This window comes from Chrysemys picta, chromosome 7 (genome assembly GCF_011386835.1).
Source record: "Chrysemys picta bellii isolate R12L10 chromosome 7, ASM1138683v2, whole genome shotgun sequence".
NCBI lineage: Eukaryota > Metazoa > Chordata > Testudines > Emydidae > Chrysemys > Chrysemys picta.
In genome coordinates this window covers 114112048-114133593 of record NC_088797.1, presented here as the reverse complement: position 1 = coordinate 114133593, position 21546 = coordinate 114112048, and the positions used below count along the sequence as shown (strand labels likewise).

General features: G+C 44.1%; 1 protein-coding gene and 1 non-coding gene across 3 annotated transcripts in view; both read right to left on the bottom strand.

Annotated features, from left to right (window-relative positions):
- The window catches only part of PDZD8 (PDZ domain containing 8), a 124801-nt gene that overhangs the window by 66350 nt on the left and 36905 nt on the right, over window positions 1–21546 (bottom strand). For both annotated transcript variants that reach the window (XM_005310349.4, XM_005310348.4), the window contains one exon: window positions 4410–4512. In XM_005310349.4, coding sequence (XP_005310406.2) covers window positions 4410–4512 — 103 coding nt within the window. The remainder of the gene's footprint in view (window positions 1–4409; window positions 4513–21546) is intronic.
- On the bottom strand, window positions 13533–13696 carry LOC112059279 (U1 spliceosomal RNA). The gene has a single exon (XR_002888541.1). It is a non-coding gene; the product is annotated as a U1 spliceosomal RNA (small nuclear RNA).

Here is a 21546-nt window from a genome sequence, read left to right as displayed (position 1 = left end):
AACTTATTCTAAAGCTCTTCTAACTAACTATTGATGAGTACACTAGCTATAATAAAAATAAACTAACACCCCAACTACCGATCACAGACAGCAAGAAGAATCTGAGGGAGATCGGGGGCAACTGAATGCTTTATACCATTGTGCAGCAACACAAGGCAGCAGAGAGCACATATGCTGTCCCAATGGGTACCTGTGACGAGTCTCATGGTACACAGGACTGTCACCTTGTTATCCACTGCCTCTAGCAAGGGGTAGCCCTGACTGTGGTAACTGGGTGTTCGGGAGCTAATACCACCAGCCTAACCTGCCTGTTAGCCACTCAAACACTCTCCTCTACATTAGCCCTGTCTGTGTCTTTCAGGTTAACAATTAATGCACTCAAGTCCCTTTGAATCCATGTAATATCCAGCCCCTGACATCAGCTACTCACAGAAATCCCAGACCCTCTGCCCCCAAAGGAGCAGTGTGCCCCAATTCACTAGTTTTACCTTAAATCACCACTCTTGTAAAAATCATACAGCACTTGTGAGCACTTATAACAAAACAAAAACAGGTTTAAGAAAGAATGAAGTTTAGATTCAAGAAAGTGGTGAAAACAAATGGTTATGATACAAAACAAAAACATAACACACAAACCTTGGATCTACAGTTATTACTAGTTATCTTCCCATCTAATAAAGTGGGTTTTCCCACACAAAGTTCAGTCTGCTGCAGAGCTGGCTGGTTTCACAGGAATCATTTTTAGCATGAGAACATCCCTGCTCACCAAGATGTCTCCTCAGTGTGAGGATTCAGAGTGCTTTTCCCCACCCTGTGTTAAAATGAAACAGTTTTTTGTCACTATTCATAGACAGGGAAAACCTGTCTTGTTGCAATGTTCCTTTACCATCTCCAAGTGGTTTTGATTGTTTGCAGTGGTCTCTGATAGTTCTGTAATTGAGCAAGGCAACACCACTGAGGGATAACAACTCCCTCATACTTGAATTGGCCCATAATGAGACATTATATTCCTGGATGACTAACTTTTACTCCAATATCATAAAATGTACTTGCAATATATTTAGATATTCCTGAGAATGTAACCCATACATACTTATTGCAATGATTCTGAGTCTTGCTAAGTTACAAGCTTTCTGTAGGTACCTTACAACAGGATATCCATTACGGATAAATAGTCTGTAAGATGTATTTGATGTAGTGAATTTATCATGTTTGAGACAAGTTATTTGCAAAGAACAAGGACCCTTTGCCAAAGGTCTCCATGTGACAATACTACTAAGGGAAAAATCTGACTGGAGCACTGGGCATGCACATACCTGAAGTGGAATGGACGTGCAATCACTCAAAGAACATGTGGTTCTTACCCTACAAACTTGTACTATACACCCACCGAGAACAGACTTCAGTTAAATTAATAGATTTCATAAACTAGCTAAGTTGTGTGGAATTTCTCAAACTTAAATTGCTGTGTGCAGTATTTTATGTTGAAAGCCATACAATACTGCACACAGCAATTTAAATTTGAGAAATTCCACACAAAAATGTATAAAGAGCTTCCAGTACTATGATACATGCTCTCTAACATACATCACCTCCACCTTATGTGACAAAAAATGTTCCTAGTTTATGTCAACAACACTAGTATTGTTCCAATAGAGTTCTTTTGGTATTCATCTTGTTTAACACCCAAAGGATTGCTATCAATGTACCAGAAACATTTTAACAGCTCAGCTGTAGGTAATTCATAGTTTGCACAGTGCTTACTATGGCACTGAAAGTTGTCTACATAAATTAAATTTTTTTTGTACATTACAGGCCAAAATTTCCAAAAGCATTCAGGTGCTTAAGTAGGAGCAGAGCTCTTTTGAAAATCTGTCTGAAACTATTTTCTATCTTTTTAAATACTCACGTCTCAAACTGGCCATCAGTTTCACTATACTGCCACCTGCTGTCAAAAATGTACTACTGCGATGAGAATTATAGTAATTTTCAACTTCTATGGCTAATGAAGCAGCACGAGAAAGGAAGCGTAACCATATTCCTGCCCATACTGATTTTAAAGAAAATATTTATTCTTTGAAAAAAGCATGAATTTGAATGTCCTTATTACCACATGCTGTCAGCATAATTTTGTGTAAAGGCACAGATCAGGCAAATGTCATACAACTTTATGCATATCAACAAGACCACGCAGATAAGGACCTGCTGGCAATATTGGGTCCAATCCTGCAATCTCCTCACACAGAAATATGGTACAATTCACTTCATAAGGAATTCTGCCCACAGAACTTCTATAGAAAGTATATTAGCAGTTATGAAAATATGTGAGATGGGTTTATTGCTTGCTCATATTGGAAAAAGTATTGATAAGCAAAGATCAGTAGTACTGAAGAAGCAGAACGTACTATTCTTGTTGAGCAGAAAGGAGAGGGAGAGGATGGGAGCACCTTAACCCTCTTCTCCCCTCTGCCCCCAAACAAGTACCACTGGGCTCTAAACATAACAGAAAAAGATATTTAAACAACTTTTACAAATATTTGTTAAAATGAAGATTTTTTGAAAAATCACTTTTTCAGCAGAATCCCAACACAATTTGATTACTACTATCATCATGGTATCTGAAATTACAACCGTTTCCAGTTTTTGAAGGTAATATATGTTTCAAAGACACTATACGTTTGAGAAACTCTCTTCCTGTTTGTGGGCTGTGTGCTGCTAAACTAGCAGAAGAGCTCAAATAGGATACATGATTATACACGATCTTAAAAGTCAGGAGCACTTCTGTTACCCATATTTGCATACTCTTATTAATCAGTTCTTTAGGCATGTAATATCTTCATCACTTTTCCTGTACATTTGGACTGTTAAGCATTTCAACTGTCCAATTATTAAAGAACGCATATGCGCAGTTGTGCACTTCATTTGTGTGTGCAATTTGGGTATTATATGAGCAAGCAGCACTGTGCTAGTGCTAGTAATTGCTCATGCAAGTCATTTGAGTATATCTTTTTTGATAAGCAGGCCTTTAGTGACAAAAAGTTGGTACCTAGCAGTCCCTGACTACACTTGATGTACCAGTTACTGAATAATGAACATATACAGACTAGAACAGGGGTCGGCAACCTTTCAGAAGTGGTGTGCCGAGTCTTCATTTATTCACTCTGATTTAAGGTTTCGCGTGCCGGAAATACATTTTAACGTTTCTTAGAAGGTCTCTCTCTATAAGTCTATATATAATATAACTAAACTACTGTTGTATGTAAAGTAAACAAGGTTTTCAAAATGTTTAAGAAGCTTCATTTAAAATTAAATTAAAATGCTGATCTTAAGGTGCCGGCCTGCTCAGCCCGCTGCCAGCCTGGGGTTACATTCACCTAGGCCAGCAGCGGGCTGAGCGGGGCCTGAGGCCGGCAGCCAGAACCCCAGGTTGGCAGCGGGCTGAGCGGGGCCGGGAGCCGGGACCCCAGACCAGCGGCGGGCTGAGCGGGGCCGGCACCCCAGACCAACAGCAGGCCGAGCGGCTCAGCCCACTGCCGGTCTGGGGTTCCGTCCGCTGGCTCTTGACAGCCAGGGTCCCGACTTCCAGCCCCGCTTAGCCTGCTGCCAACCTGGTGCTCAGGGTGGGAGGTGGGGATGTGAGGGGTGCAAGAGTCAGAGCATGGGGTGTGGGGGAGGCTGGGTATGTCTGGGGAGTGCAGGAGTCAGGGCAGGGGGTGTGGGGAGTGCAGGAGTCAGGGCAGAAAGGTGTGGAGGGGCTGGGTATGTGTGGAGGGTGCAGGAATCAGGGATGCGGTCGTGGGGGAGATGCAGGGGGCTGGAGTGCAAGGGGGGTGCAGGGGTCAGAGCAGAGGGCTGGGGGGGTTCGGATCACAGGGGTGCTCTCAGCCCCCTGAGCGGCTCACAGCAGGGGGCTGGACGGATACGCCCAACTCCTACCCCCCTGCCTCTTCTCCATCTCTTTACCAGTCTGAGCAGTGAGGGCGCTGGGGCTGCTCTTCTCCCGTCCCTCGCAAGGGCCATCGGTGGCAGGGAAGGAGAGGAGGCGGGGCTCAACGCAGCACGTTGGGGGAAGAGGCGGGGGAGGGGGAAGCTTGGCTGCTGGCGGAGCCTGCTGTACAGCAGCAGCTGTCAGGACCAAGCTTGCTTCTGCTCCCCCTACCCCCGCCAGAAAGGGCGGTAGGCGGGGGACAGAGTAGAGTGGGCTGGGTCGGGCAGGATTTTTAATGGCACGCTGTTGCCTGCCGGGGTTCGGCAGCGGGCTGAGCGGGACCCCGGCAGGCAGCAGCGTGCCATTAAAAATTGGCTCGCGTGCCGTCTTTGGCACACGTGCCATAGGTTGCCGACCCCTGGTCTAGAAAGACTATATGAGAGTTTAAGTCATATAGCAATACAATATGTATGCATCTTACCGTTTTAATGGAACTCCGAGATTTTTCTTCCCAGACATTACTGCTCAGCTCAAACGTGCAATGAACATTCGTTTCTCTTTCATAGGATCCAAAAATCAGTAATCTGAAATACAGAAGTAGTAGTAATTTTTAATAATAATCTGGGCTCCGTGTCATCTGTAGGTTACATATTTATTATATCAGAGAGGTATCCGTGTTAGTCTGAATCTGTAAAAAGCAGCAGAGGGTCCTGTGGCACCTTTAAGACTAACAGAAGTATTGGAGCATAAGCTTTCGTGGGTGAATGCCCACTTCACTTGCGTCTGATGAAGTGGGCATTCACCCACGAAAGCTTATGCTCCAATACTTCTGTTAGTCTTAAAGGTGCCACAGGACCCTCTGCTGCTATATTTATTACAGAATCACATCTTTTCTTTTTAAACTCATTCATCCTTTTCATATGCTGCAATATGAAATCAGGAGTTCTCCCGTATTAAAATTGACACACACTTCTTCTACAACTCAGGCACTGCTCTCACTCAAAAGGGAAGTTTATGGAACATTTGCACCCTCTAGTGGAAGAATTAAGTAAATAAAATTGGCCAGAATTCTTATTGCCCTTTATAAACATCTAGTATTCAAATAAATATGTTTTCTGTAAGATAAACGGAAAAACCATCTGTATTTACAGACAAGTGTTTTGAGTATCCTGACTTCATTTCTTCCCCTGCTCCCCCAAAGCCCACTCTCGACTTGCTTGATTCTAATAGCAGACCACTATTATAAAATTTAAGATAAGATTCTGCTTTGTAGCAATTTGTTTCATTACACTGAAGTTCTATCACCCTTGTGACTTTTCTTCATAATAATACTAACACACACCTATTTCATGTATAACATCTTAACCCAAAAGATGCTGAAGAGCTTCTCAAACTTGATAACATGCACAATAAATGAAATTCAGTGACCTCTGGGGTGGAGAGCAGCACTCAAGTTTGCTGCATGAGAGCATACAGATGGGACATTTTGTGGTTGAAATTGGCGCAAACCCACTGTCTTATGATAAGAACTGCTGGATGTTTACGGTTTGTGCAGAGCGGTCTCCAAGGTCTCATCCAACAGATCTTACTTACAGTAAGCTTCATAACCCTCAATATATTCACATGAAAAGGATGGACAGCTCAAACAATCCTGGGATGCCAGCTTGTTCTAGGAAGTTTAGATACTCCTGATCTAGGGTTGCCAGGTGTCCGTTTTTGACAGGAACGCGCACAGCTGACCAGACCATTTAAAGTTTGGTTGGCAGGGCTGGCAGGCTCCCTACCTGGTGCGCGGCTCCCTGGAAGCGGTGACAAGTCCTTCAGCTCCTACGCATAGGTGCAGCAAGAGGGTCTTCACACACTGCCCTCGCCCCAAGTGCCAGCTCCGCAGCTCCCATTGGCCAGGAATCACAGCTAATGGGACCTGTGGGGATGGTGTCTGTGGACGGAGGCAGCATGCAGAGCCCCATGGCCGCCCCACCGCCTAGGAACTTGCTACAGCTTCCAGGGAGCCGTCAGAGGTAAGTGCTGCCTGGAGCCTGCACCCCTCCTGCACCCCAAACCCCTCATCCCCAGCCCTCATGCCCCCCCACACCCCAACTGCCTAGACTCCCCTCCCACACCCTAAACCCCTCATTTCTGGTCCCACCCCAGAGCCCGCACCCCAACCCTCTGCCCCAGTTCTGAGCCTCCTACCATACCCCAACCTCAGAATCCCCACACACTCCAAACCCCTCGGCCCCAGCCTGGAGCCCCCTCCTGCACCCCAAACCCCTCATCCCCAGCTCCACCTCAGAGCCCTCACGCCCCCCTACACCCCAACTAGACTGCCCCAGCCTAGACTCCCCTCTCGCACCCTGAACCCCTAATTTCTGGTCCCACCCCAGAGTCCGCACCCCCAGCCTACAGCCCATATCCCCTCCCACACCCCAACCCCTGCCCAAGCTCTGAGCCCTCTCCCACACCCCAACCCCCGCCTCAGCCCAGAGCTCCCTCCTACACTTTGAACCCCTCCACCCCCTTCCCCAGACCAGAGCCCCTCCTGCACCCCAAACATCTCATCCTCAGCCCCTCCTCAGAGCCTGCACCTCCAGCCGGAGCCCTCACCCCCTCCCGTGCCCCAACCCCCTGCCCCAGCCCGGTGAAAATGAGCGAGTGAGTGAGGGTGGGGGAGAACGAGTGACAAAGGGAGGGGGGATGGAGTGAGTGGGGAGAGACCTCAGAGCAGGGGGGCCCTGAATGTACCTGCATCTCAAGGAATGTACCTCCATTTTTAAGTTAGTGAACTGTGCAATACACATGCATATCTTGGATTTTGAGCAATGCAATCTTGAAGTTGGTGAAAGATACATAATGTAATGTTTTAAGTGCAAGTCGGGGGGGAAGGGGAACAAGAATGAAGACAAAGGAAGTTAGCTATGAAATAACTTCCGCTGTGGGTTTCTAAAATTAAAATTTTACCACATTCACATGTCTCCACTCATCCTGAACAACCAACACTTTTGAACCATGGTTATCGGTTATACAGTCATGTTCAAGAAAGTGTCAAAAACCTGTTAGAAAGGGTTTCACTAATAACTATTAGTATCTGAAGGGCCCTTGTGCACCAATCCCAGAAAAAACCCCTCTAGCTAACCTCTGAGCCATAGCTTTTTAATTGGCACTCATCTTCCAATACCATTAATAGTAATAACTTTCTTACAGATTCTTCATACGAAGAATAAGCTTACGAATCTTATCAGGATCTGGGGGGTTGGGGGGGAGGGAGGAGGAGGAGATGTGAGTAGCATTACGTAGGATAATAATAATTCATCTTTTTACCCCATTATAGTGATGTCTGGCAATGTATAGCACTTCTTGCAGTTAACATGTGAGAGACTGTTACAGACTAAGTTCTCACCATACTTCTCTCTCTTCTGGGTATGAATTCTCACCTTTATTTCAGGGACAAGAGGATGAGATCAGGACACTGGTTTAATTGCTGATATTGCGCTTCTATCTCCATAGTCTTAAATAATGTATGTATACATGTCAGCATTGACACTTACACACAACTTTTATCTACCAAAAATACCCTCAAAATGAAAGCACAAAGAGAAATGTAATATTGAGCAATGCCAACTATTTAATGAGGAATGCCAGTTATTAAAAATACAAAACATTTATCTGATAAAGCTAAAATTGCAAATTTAGAAATGAAAGAGTTGAATATGGCTCTAATTTACCACTGGAATATATCTAGACTAATGCCATTAAAGCCAGTATTAACCTACTGCAATAGAGCACAATGCTGTCACAAAATGACAATTTCTTCAGTAACAGATGCTGAATTACTCCAGTAACCAGGCTATCAGGCTTTCGGAACAAAACCCAACACTGCATATGATACAGTTGTTAATAGGTTCTTAACTTTCCTTCCACATCTAAATTATTAGATCTGGGCCAAAGTCAGCCCAATCATAATTCCCATTGGCTTCTACGGGAGGTGCACATGCATACAGCCAAGATCATTTTGGTCTGCAATCTTGTTTCTGTAATCAGTGAGGCGAAGAAAATAAAAAAAGATAGTTCTGCTAGAGATTTAGGAAAAGCAAAGAAATTTTCAGCTAACAAAATAATGTTTAGGGAACTAGCCAGTAACTTCAATATAATAAATCACATTGAGCATATTATTTATAGGATACCAACCCCTCCTCCCACTTTAACAAACATTTACTTCATTCACGGACTTTTCCCTTTCACAAAGTCACTTTACCAACTCCAGATTTCTGCTCGAGTGAACAGGTATGCCATTATTTCAAAGATATATAAATACCAATCATTACAGCTATTCTTGAAGCCTCCGGTATCAAAACAGATTTGGTTGTTTCCTTTAAGTTACAGATTAATTAGGTGGCTTAAAATAAGCGATGAATGAAAAAAACATTTTAACCCTTTATAGATCAATTTATTTGGTGGTATTTATAAGCAAAGGAGTTCAAACGTGTCTGTGCTGTGTTCATCCACCACAATTTTCCCCCAACTCCTGTTTATGTCTAGCAACTGTTGTCATAACTCACTTGCAGTTCAACTTTACCACTCATTTGTCTAGACACTACTGATTTGATTACTTCCCCTGCTCCAGTTCAGTTGATTAGTCCTTGTTTGATTACACAATACACAGTTTATGTTTGGGCAAAGGATTACCTAGACCCACAAACTCATGCCTTGTTTGCCTTCTTTTTTTCCTTAAAGCCATCCCAAGTAAACCATTGTGTTTGTCTTCTGTTCCCCTTTCTAACTTCAGATGTTAGAGGAGATTTTAGGATCTTTGTCCCTTTCTTGCTACTTGTTAACTGTTAAAAGCTGAACATATATTTTGATGCTAAAGCTTTTTTTAAAAATCAGACTTAAAAATCTGAGTCACTGTCAACAACTGAAAAGTATTAGAAACTTAGGCCTTGGCTACACTTACCCGCTAGTTCGGCGGCTGGCAATCGAACTTCTGGGTTCGACTTATCGCGTCTAGTCTGGACGCGATAAGTCGAACCCGGAAGTGCTCGCCGTCGACTGCGGTACTCCAGCTCGGCGAGAGGAGTACCGCGGAGTCGACGGGGGAACCTGCCTGCCGAGTGTGGACCAAGGTAAGTTCGAACTAAGGTACTTCGAACTTCAGCTACGTTATTCACGTAGCTGAAGTTGCGTACCTTAGTTCGAATTAGGGGGGGTAGTGTAGACCTGGCCTTACAAAGACAGAGAAGTCAACTGTGAGTTTAAGCAGAGAGTCATTACAACAGGAGTCATGCAGGTGTCCAGGCCCATTCCTACTGTCTTTGGAGAGCTTTGTTATTTGTACAGGCCAATATTTTTTGAATATGAATGCCTAAATTTCAGCACTTGAATATATAAATCTGATTTTTCAGAAGAAACAAGCACCACAACTTCTGTCACAGGGTAGCTGGGTCTTTAAGAGCAATCCATGCCCAACTCTCGCCTATATATTTCCTCCCAAATTATGCATCTGTAAGCTACAAAGATTGATGGGAAGAGGAAAACAAAATATAAAAGGCAGGTCCAGTTCCCTCATTGTGGGGAGTGATTGTCTCTTCGCTTCAGGTTTGTCTACACTACAATAAATAACCCGCAGCACCGAGTCTCAGAGCCTTTGTCAGCTCACTCCATCTCACAGGGCTCAGGCTCTGGGGCTAAAAATAGCGTAGACAATCGAGCTCAGGCTGCAACCTAGGCTTTGAGACCCTCCCCCTTTCACACAGGGTCTCAGAGCCCAGGCTCCAGTCTAAACATCTACACTGCACTTTTGTAGTCCCACAGCCTGAGTCAACTGATGTGGGCCAGCTGCGGGTCTTTTATTGCAGTGTAGACATACCCTAAGGTATGCTTTTAAACACCTGTGTTTGGCCCATGTCAGCAGACTTGGGCATCTGGGCTGTAAAACTGCAGTGTAGGTGTTCAGGCCAGGCTGGAGCCTGGGCTCTGGGATCCTCCCTCCTCATGGGGTCCTGCTCCAGCCTAAGCATCTACACCACTACTTTACAGCCCCACAGCCTGAGCCCAAGTCAGCTGACATGGACCAGCTGTGGGTGTTTAATTGTGGTGTAAACATACCCTTAGAAGCCTGAAGGGGAACAGCAGTGGCTAAGGTTTCTCTAGAGAAAAGTTTAGGTTCGGGTTAGAATTGGGGATTGTGACTGCCTGGAACCTCTGTGCCAAGAAGTGGACTTCTAAAACATGGGAAAAGGTATTGGGGAAACCATAATACAAAGTGAAAATTAGTAAATATTTGTATAACTTTTGTTTAGAAGAAATTTTTGTAGTCCCTAAGAAGAGTCAAATGGGACAGGTATCCTGTAGAGGTGTTGGGATATATTTTGTGCATTAGGCATTAAACCAGACCTTAGAAAGGAAGACTGGTTTGGCACTTCAATCTGTCTCTGTGATTGATTACAAATGCAGGAGGTAAAGACACAGCTACATCCAAATGCCAGAGAGAGTAGCAGCCCCCTCACTCCTGCTGACTTTGAAAATTTTGACCACGGTGTCCAATATGTCTTACGTAGGTGCTTTGCGAAGGGGGGGGGGGGGGGGAGGTGAGAGAGAAAGTTATAGGAGTACTTGTGGCACCTTAGAGACTAACAAATTTATTAGAGCATAAGCTTTCGTGGGCTACTGCCCACTTCTTCGGATGCATATGTGGGCAGTAGCCCACGAAAGCTTATGCTCTAATAAATTTGTTAGTCTCTAAGGTGCCACAAGTACTCCTGTTCTTTTTGCGGATACAGACTAACACGGCTGCTACTCTGAAACCAGAGAAAGTTATGTCTCTTCCCCAAGGAGCTCCCAATTTCAGGTCAATATAGCACAATAAGGGAAAGTGGGAGAGAGGGATGAAGCTAGGGAGAACAAAGTTGCAAACTTTTTCTTAAAAATAGGAAGGTTAGGTTTTGTTTTATTTTCATAGGCAAGACTGGTAGCACTGCCTATTTTTAAAGTTACCCAACACTTCCCAGTTTAAGACCCTGTTACCAGCTGCTCATAAAACTTTTCCACACTAGCCATTTGGGCTGAAGTTTTCCATACCTGGTGTCTGCTTCAGTTGAATTGTTTTGGAAAATTTCAGCCAAAATAGTTCAGCATTTCAGAGAATGAGGACAGGGAAATGTAAGTTTTGCCCACGTTAAGTTCTGGCAAGTTCTTCATTGAAAAGCTCCTGCCCATGACCACCCCATGCTCTGAAGAAAGGATTTGAAATTTGGCAGGAGGTGCCCTGTGTGAGGGATGTGCTTTTTGCTATCCCTGTGAAATCCACTCAGATTTAGCCAAGGACTTTGAAAAATGCAGTTTCAGTACAGACTTCAGATTTTTAACAGCTAAAATCTCCAAAGATTCCATCCTCACTAAGCATTTTACATCGCCTCACAGCTCCTACAGTTGACCAGCTTGTACATGTGCCACCTCAGAGTAATTGAAAATGTTCCCTTCAGCCCAGGGCTAAAGGGGTGAGGCCTGTAATGCAGAGGTGGGCAAACTATGGCTCGCGAGCCACATCTGGCCCACGGGGCCATCCTGCCCAGCCCCCCCGCCTTCCTCAGCCTCAGCTCACCGTGCCGGCAGTGTGGCAGGCTCACGCCGGGCGGCGCGGCTCATGGGTGAACACAGGGTGCCCTGGCATGGCCCCCCCACAACAACAGGAGGCCCCAAGGCCAGGCACTCGGGCAGCTCAGCACCAGCGCACTGCCCCCCCCCCCGGGGGGGGAAGGGGGAGGACTGCACTGCAGGGGCAGGAGACCAGGCAGATGGTGTGGGTGGCGGGAGCGCAGTGAACGCGGCCGGAGGACTCAGGAGCAGCACTGGGCGGCCGCACAGCTGGCTGGAGAGAAGCGGCGCTTTGAAGGGGAAACCACCGCTTCTCTCCGGCTGCGCAGCAGCCCCTGCTCCTCCTGAGTCCTCCGCCCATGTTCGCAGGGCCACATTCTGAAAGGGGCTTGGGAGGCGGTGGATGGGGGTGGGCAGTTAGGGGCAGGGGGCGATCAGAGGACAGGGAGGGGGGGTTGGATGAGGGGTGGGGTCCAGGTGCATTTGGGGCAGGGATCCTCTGAAGGGGGCAGTCAGGGTGGGAAATGAGAGGGGGCAGAGGCCAGGCTGTTTGGGGAGGCACAATCTTCCCTACCCGGCCCTCCATACCGTTTTGCAACCCCAATGTGGCCCTTGGGCCAAAAAATTTGCCCACCCCTGCTGTTATGGCTGCTCTGGGCTGGGGTGGAGCCAGGCACTGAAACTGAGAGCAGGCAGTCTGTCCTATGGTAGACATGACCTCTTCCTAGCAGTCAGGAAAGGTGGAGGAGAAAACCTATATCAATACAGGTTTATTGGCTGCTGACTAAACATGTGGAATGTGTAAAAAAGAAATATCTACAAACTTTATTTTTCTAATTTTCAGCTACAGTAACTTTTAAACCCTTAATATTTTAGAAATTGTAAAATATTCCTTGGATTCAATTTTTTTTCTAAATTCTTTAAAAAGAATAACATGTACTTTGTGCTGTTGCCACGTATTACTGTGTTTTTCCATTTTAGGGCTGTTTTGTCAAGTAGGCCTATCCAAGGGTCATATACTTAAACTACTATTTTACATACCATAATATCTATTCCAAGATAATGAAAGGTAATCATTTAATCCTGTTTGCTTTACAAAGGTGAACCTATGTAGATAAATGTTATGTTTAGCAGATTAGTCTAAAAAGATTATTTTCCCCATAATAAAATCAAGTTAATATGCCTTACTTGTAAACTAGTCTCTACAGTTTAACATGAAAAGCTTCACAGTTGGAGAATTAGAATTGCTTTTCACCCTCCGAAGACAATATAAAAATGATTATGAAGTTGTCAGTCTGACTTATTTGCTCTTCCAATTCTTTGAGAACATACTCAAACAGAGCTAACAAACTGAAGGTAATCTTGCTTTGGTCTTAAAACATTAACTAGAATGTTTATCAAAAAATAAATATATTATTTTTGCAGTAGTAAAAAATCATATTGCCCTGTCAACATTAATTTACAACTTTGATTATCTATTACCTAGCACCTAGAAGTCTCAGTTATTGAAGTTAAATTTTTATAAGCAATGGTTAAATTGGGGGAAAATAATCCTGCATATTACTACTACTACAGCCCCTCCTCTATTCTTTGGCCTCTCTCCTTAAAAAAAAAAAAAAAAAAAAAGCAACATTTAAAAAATGCAATTTTCAGGAGTTTCATGGGGGGTGAATACTAAGCTCAGCTCTAAATGCAGTGCATAAGTGCACACACACAAAAAACTGATTTGGGTGAAAAGAGTGTTAATTACTAATCTGCAGCAGAGAACAAAAATCCTTTGGTTTGCAAAATGTTATCCCAAAACTTTATTAATGTAGTTTAAAGATCCAATTCTTACTAATACGTAAAGGAAACTAAACATTACTGATCTGTCTCTAGTAATAAGAGGGTTCTTTTTAAATTTTATGGAACTGCATTTCTCAGAGAACTGGAAATGAGGACAACAGCATTCTGTGCTTGAATGTGATCAAGATTGGTAAAGACTATCACTGATTTTTTTTTTTTTTAATTCAAGGGGAAAGCACGAACGCAGTCCCACACTACCACAAATTCTGCAGTTGAGTTTCCCGCATTCGGAGAAGTCACAGGCATCAGCACACCCGCAGTGCAATGGATAAGCCTCACCCTGGGAAAACCACATTGGTGATCATGGTATCTCCCCTGCCAGGTAAATACTGTATCACTGATGCCGGGCAGAGTTCAGTGCTGAAGCCAAGTGACTGTTAATAAGGCTAGGGGTCATAGCCAAAATAACAGAGAGGGTAGATGAGGAGAGCAATGGTTCAAGCAGGCAGGTTTTAGCTGATGAAACAACCTAGGATGGGACACTTGTCATGTGGAGAAGACAGGTGTTAAGCTGAACAATTTTGGATCCTACTACTGGTGTGCACGTTTGGAAGTTGTGTCCCATAAAGGTTGCGCATATACCCTTCATGTCCTCACTCTCCCTGAAGGGAATAAAGGGCAGAGCAATCCTGTCCACCATTCAAATTTCCTTTGTCATCCAAAGATCCCAAGTCTCTGAACTGTGGGGACAGAGAGTGGGCTGTGGGATCCGTATGCAAAGAACATCTCAAATAACAGTGACTGCAAACTGAGTAACTGATTTCTCTCCTTTAAATTCCTGTGCATCTGGTTCTCACTTATGGTGATTAGCCAGTAGTTCAACATTCCAGGGAGCGGGGACTAGGAGCTCATTTTAAATGACTGCAGGACTGTTCTGCCAACCTTTGCGTTAGTTCTAGAAGTTGATATTAGCAAATAACGATTGGTGAACAAGTGCACCAAGGACCATGTTGCCTCTCTACAATCTCTGTGATCAGAACTTTAATGAATCATGCCACAGACGAGGCCTGCATTCTGGTGGAATGGGCAGTAACCTGATCAGGGAGCTGCAGTTTGTTAATATCTAAGGTTACCCTGATAACAGTCTACAGTGCATTTCAAAATTCCTGAAGCAGAAAGAGGTCTACCTTTAGATGAACTGCGATATCCAAAAAAAAAAAAAAAAAAAAAAAAAAAAAGTCTAGGACATCTTCTAGCCAGTCTTGGGGGCTAGCGCTGGTAGCGCTGGCTCGGGCAGCTTGGCACTTAAACAGAGCCGAAGAGTCAGGGGAGGAGCAGAGCAGCCGGAGCCCGGGAGAGGAAGTGCCCGGCCGGGGGCGCAGGGTCCAGAGGCATAGGGGCTGCCCGAAGCCCGAGCGCTACCGGCTTCATGGTTTGCCGGGCAGCCTCCAGACCCTGTGCCCCCGGCTGGGCGCTTCCCCTCCCGGGCTCCAGCTGTGCTGGGGAAGCGCCGGCCGGGGGTGCAGGGTCTGGAGGCTGCCCGGTAAACCGTGAAGCTGGTAGCGCTTGGGCAGCCCTTTTCGCGTGGCTGGAAGGGAGGAGGGGGAGTTAGGGCGGGGACTTCGGGAAATGGGCGGGGAATGGGCGGAGTTGGTCAGGGAAGGGGTGGAGTTGGGGCAGGGCCGGGGGTGGGAAAGGGGAGGGGCCCGGGCCCCGTGGAGTGTCCTCTTTTTTTATTTTTTAAATATGGTAACCCTACACCACCCATCCCCTGCAACAATACACCTGGTACTCAATAAAGAAAGCAAGCCAGTAAACAGAAAAAAGAACGAGCTCTTCAGCAGGGATGAAGGAGGAGGGAGGGAATAGGCTGTACTGGGTCTGAGCAATGAAATTGTGAGCAGCCAGCAGGAAGGAAGTGCAAACAGTTCTCTGCATACCAAAGATGTCTATTTTCATATGATGGCAGTCATTGGTTTGCTTGTGTATTCAAAACAAATACAAGTCAAATGTCAAGTATTCATATCTGAATCAAAACACAGACATTCATCTGAGGCCTTTCCAGAACACCCATGGCTGCCCAAACTTGCCCAGGTGGGCAGCTTGTCACCTACAGCATAAACCATTCATAATACAATAAATAAAAATTGGTGAGTTCAGTTCATGCCCACAGTTTTAGGACAGGGTTTTTATATATACTGGAAAAAATAAATAGGTCAGATTTGAGGCATACTGGTAGAGCAGTGTGCAGATGTCACAGATTTACAGGAGCGGTGATATGCCCCGGCCTTTAAGCAGTTTCTTGAGAGTACCCTTTCAGTGTATCGCCAAGGGGGCACATATTTACACAAGGTTAGGTCATACAGCTTCAATGTCTCCAAGACCAAACCTCCAGTGTGCCTGTTTCTCCCCATGAGCTCTGCCCAGAAAGTCCGACTGAGGGAACTCCTATTCAGAGACTTTTATCCCTTTCTAAGATCAATGCACTTCAGCAAGTATCTGCAGTGACTTTATGCTGCCTTGTCAAAACAGATGAGGTTCATTAGTCAATTGGAAAACAGTATTGGGAAGTCCTTAGTTTAGCACAGAGACACAAGTGTTCATACTGGCTAAAACCAGGGCTCCCCTGAGCCACACTCCAGTAGGAACCATCTTTGTTTCCTTTTCTGACTATCCCTCTGTCTTAGTTCCAGGTGAGAGCCCCTGTGAGCCCAGTTCTTACCATAGCCTCCTGTCACCTCTCAGTTCATTATCCTCCTGCTGCAAAGACGTGCTGTGACGTTATGAGTATAATATAATATCTCATTGAAAGGTGACAGGGCCAGAAAGAGATAACTCACTGACCTGACCCATGGCTGACCTGTAGAGACTGGTTAGGAAGATAGGTAAATGAATAGTGCTTTGAAATGTAAGTCTGTATTGTTAGAGGTAGAAGGGTAGGTGTTTGCTCAGGTCTTGTGATGTAAGCAAACAAGTCTTGTCTATTGCTATAGCTTTAATTTAAAGATTAAAAAAAGGAATATTAACATTTATGATGATACTTGAGTGAAATAGTATTATTGTCTATATGTCTCTTTGAAGGTTGTGGTAACCTGTATCTGAACTGCGTAATGGATAAATTACCCTGTGCTAATTGCCAGGATGTTTGGAAGAAGGAGAGTTAGGCCTATTGTTTTCTCAGACAGAAAGGCTGCTGGAAATGTATAAGAACCCTGGAACGTGATCCTACTTCATCTCAGATCTGCTTTGGGTTTCAAGAGGGGGAAACCATAAGCCATAAGGATGGAGATCCCCAGTTACTGACTGGAGTCACCCTGAATATGGATATTGGACTATAACCTATGGACTATATCTAAAAGGACTTTTGGCAACTACAAATTCATCTCTCATATGTATCTGAACCTCAAGAATTGAATTCAAGTCTGTATGTATATTGATTTTTTAACCAACACTCACTCTCTTTCTTTTTTAATAAATTTTAGTTTAGTTAATAAGAATTGACTATAAGCGTGTATTTTGGGTAAGATCTAAGTTATAATTGAACCTGGGTATGTGGCTGATCCTTTGGGATTGGAAGAACCTTTTCTTTTATATGATGAGATAAGATTCTCAGTAATCATCATCATACCTGACGTGTGTGTCTGGACGGAGGCCTGAGGCTGGGCACTTTAAGGGAACTGCGTTGTTTGGACTTCTGAGTAACCTGTATGGTAATACAGAAGTTGTTTTGTGCTCGCTTGATAAATCTAAGTATTGGAATATCCACCAGCTTTTGGGGTTTGTCTGTCCCGTTCTGTTTGCAGTTCACCCTATTTGAGTGACCTCAGCTGGCTCCTACGGGCAGCACCATCACACATGCTGAGTTCACATGTTCCGTCTGCTGTGAGCTTCCCCTTGTTAAGTGTCAACTGGGATTCCCCATGGTCTTTCTGGATCCTCTATTGAGGTGCCTGGGTTCCAGCCAGTCCTTAATGGGCCACTCATATCACCCCAGACAGTTACATGATACAAACACTTCATGTCTTTGGCTCAGACTCAGGGGCATCATTTTAACCCTTCTGTACCGAGTAGCAATACCAAAATGATTAATACAGAGCCATACAGATAGTTCATAAAATATTACAGACAGTTCCTACATTCATCACAGCAGAAACTTCCACTTGGGTCACACCACCTTTTGCATCAAATTGTAGAACAAGTTTCTAGTTGTGTCAGCCTGGTTGTTTTGAGTACTGAAACTTTTACTTTTAAGGAAGTTTTTAAAAGAGAACACACACTAAATACATAAAAAAAAACTAGCGAGAATTCAAGTTTTTAAATTTTAAATGGCAGCATTAACTAAGTCAGCAATTTATTTTGTGCCAGGTGCTATTTTTTCAAATTCAACTAAATAGTTTAGAATCATCTCAAATTTGCAATGGAACACGTGAAAATCAAATGGCTTTAAGGACCTTTTGAGGTTCTGTTGACAGTCTGCTCAAGTTTCGTTATCATGAATTATGATGTCATTAGGAATGCAAAGAGTAACCTAACATTGCATTGTAATTCAAAATAATATAAATACCGTACTTTTTTTAAAAAAAGCATTTCCAGATAAAAAGTTCCATACATTTCAAACATGTACAATGCTATCTTCTTCTAGGAGAGTGAGGGTGCCAAGAAAGTAATAAAGAACTGCTCTTAGTTCAACTGCAAGTTTGGAGGAGATTATGAATTCCACACATTACCCAATGACTTGTATCAGATTATAGAAGACTTCAGGGATCTTGCAAGGGAGCTAAAGAAGAGGAAGTGACCTTCTCAAAAATCCTTCAGAGCCAACAAATGAGAGAAGGCAGAAAATACTGGAGCTCAACTGTTGGCTGTGCATTTTTGTTCTATGAAACATTTGGTCAGATTCCAGCCTGAAAGTGGGCTTTATGAATGGCATGACATGCCTCTCACAGGTGGGGGGAGAAGGGGCTGATCTTCTTGGCAAGAGACTAGCTGGAAGGGTGATAATATACAATGCAAGGGGAAGGTGCTATGGAGGAAAACACAAAATAATCTAACGCTGTGTGCCATGAACAAATTGAACTGATAGTGGGTATTAGGAAACACTATTTCACTAGGAGGGTGGTGAAGCACTGGAATGGGTTACCTAGGGAGGTGGTGGAATCTCCATCCTTAGAGGTTTTTAAGGCGTGGCTTGGCAAAGCCTTGGCTGGGATGATTTAGCTGGTGTTGGTCCTGCTTTGAGCAGGAGATTGGACTAGATGACCTCCTGAGGTCTCTTCCAACCCTAATATTCTATGATTCTATGATGTGACAAAGAATGGGAATAGAAGAATTTTTTCAGCTGCATATATATCAAAACTAAGAGTTCAGGTAACATGCAAAAGGAACTGGAAATACTCATCACTAAGAAAATTGATATAATTGGCATTACTGAACCCTTGTGGGACAGTTTGCATGTTGGAATATTAAAATCACTGGTTATAACCTGTTTAGGAAGGACCATGTGAGTAAGAGGTGGGGACTCTAAAGACACCATTACTGATTTTAATAGTTATTTGTAACTCAGAACCACAGGATTTTGAATGCATGTGGATCAGCATGCTAGTTAAAGATCAGGAAGGAATATTGGTGGGGATCTATTACAAAACAACAAATCAAACCAGAGAACAGAATAAATTACTTCTTAAGCATCTATCTATAATGCCTGGAAAGAAAAAAAAGTTGTATTGTTATGGGGGACTTCAGTTTGGAAAACATGCTGGAGGTCTCATGCAGCCAGTAGTAAATCAACACTAAAATTTCTGAAAATTCTGTATAAGAAAATTATCTAGAAAGTATTATGCCCAACACAAGGTAACTAAAAGATAAAGATGAATTAAATACTGGACTTAAAAAGTAGGTGGTTGCCTACCTTGGGATCAGTGATCATGAGGAGTTTTTAAACTACGGGCTGGGAGAAAACTAACAGGTGCAAAGGAGCACACAGTTCAGGCAGAGACATCCCTTAGTGGAAGATCTATTAATGGGGATTCTCTATATCCTAATAAAGAGGAGAGGATGGATGATGATAAAGTACAGGTAGGATGTTATGAAAAACAGTCAAATGAAAGAAAAGGCCCATTCAATTACATCGCATGATGGCAGATAGCTAAAAAGTGATACATTTTATAAGTGCTTATATACAAATTCTAGAAGCTTAACTACTAAGATGGGTGAACTTCAGTGCCTTGTATTAAATGACCATATTGTTAGAATAGGCATCCCAGAATCTTGATGGAATGATGAAATCAATAGGACACAGTAATACCAAGGTACAAAATTCTCATGGAGTGCACAGGCTTGGTGCTCTGGTACCGCTCTGAATGAAGTCAGACAGGACCTTCTGACAGGGTGACTCTCCTCAGGGCACACTGTCACTAGGGCAAGCCTCCTTGGCTTCAGCACCTCCTTGAGTCTAACCTCAGAGCATTCAGCACCCTTGTTCCATGCCGTGAGCTCCCCGCAGCAAATCCACATGGATAGGTCACCTGGGGAAGCCTTATGTGCCCCTCAAAGGGCCCATGCACCCTCAACTTCATAGTCAGCAGTGACTCTCACCAGCGAGATAAAACAGAAGGTTTTATTAGTCAAAGAATCACAGAAATGGAAGGGACCTCGAGAGGTCATCTAGTACATTTCCCTGCACTCGTGGCAGGACTAAGTATTACCGTCAGGGATGGTCTAGATGTTTGTCTAACCTGCTCTTAAAAATCTCCAACGATGGAGACTCCACAATCTCCCGAGGTAATTTATTCCAGTGCTTACCCACCCTGACATTAGGAAGCTTTTCCTAATGTCCAACCTAAACCTCCCTTGCTGCAGTTTAAGCCCATTGCTTTTTGTACTATCTTCTGAGGTTAAGAAATCAAATTTTCTTCTTTCTCCTTGTAACAACATTTTACATACTTGAAAACTGTTATGTCCCCTCTCGGTCTTCTCTTTTCCAGACTAAACAAACCCAGTTTTTTCAATCTTCCCTCATAGGTCATGTTTTCTAGACCTTTAATCATTTTTGTTGCTCTTCTCCCGATTATCTCCAATTTGCCCACATCCTTCCTGAAATGTGGTGCCCAGAACTGGACAGAATACTCCAGTTGAGGCCTAATCAGCGCAGAGTAGAGCGGAAGAATTACTTCTTGTGTCTTGCTTACAACAGTACTGCTAATACATCCCAGAATGATGTTTGCTTTTTTTGCAACAGCGTTACACTGTTGACTCATATTTAGCTTGTGGCCCACTATGACCCCCAGATCCCTTTCCGCAGTACTTGTTCCTAGGCAGTCATTTCCCATTTAGTATGCATGCAACTGATTGTTCCTTCCTAAGTGGAGTACTTTGCATTTGTCCTTATTGAATTTCATCCTATTTACGTCAGACCATTTCTCCAGCTTGTAAAGCTCATTTTGAATTATCCTCCTATCCTCCAAAGCAACCCCTTGTAACTCCTCCCAGCTTGGTATCGTCCACAAACTTTGTAAGTGGACCCAGAACAGGACCTGCGGGACCCACTCGTTATGGCCTTCCAGGATGATTGTAATCCACTGATAATTACTCTCTGGGAACTGTTTTCCAACCAGTTTTGCACCCACCTTATCGTAGCTCCATCTAGGTTGCATTTCCCTAGTTTGTTTATGAGAAGGTCATGCAAGACAGTATCAAAAGCTTTACTAAAGTCAAGATATAGTAGTCTTGCAGCGCAGAACAGATCTTATTAGCACAGAAAGCAGGAAGTTATAAAAAAGTCCATCTTGGGGGGGGGGGGGGTGGAAGGGGGCGGAATCCAGAGCCCAGAGCCCTAAGCTTACCCCCCCTTGAGTCCCAACCAGGAGACTGACCAGCTTCCAGCAGCCCAGCCTCAGTCACGCCCACCTGCCTTCCTCCTTCATCTCTTTCTCAGGCCAACAGGCCACCTAGCCTCCACCTCTCGCTTTGTTCTTCTAGACCCCATGTCTGAGTCTTACAGAGGACAGACTCGGCCATCAGTTGCCAGGTTACAGAGTGTCAGTCATTGTCTGTGTCTGGGCAGCCAGACGGCAGTCACACCTGCCCTCCAGGGGTCTCTGCAACAATCACACACCCTTATCTCACCACCTAGACACTTGAGTAACACGGGAGAAACTGAGGTGCATACACAGTATTCAGACAAAACTGTAAGAACATTCCCACTTTGTCACAAAAATATATAGCAATGATGGAATGGGTCA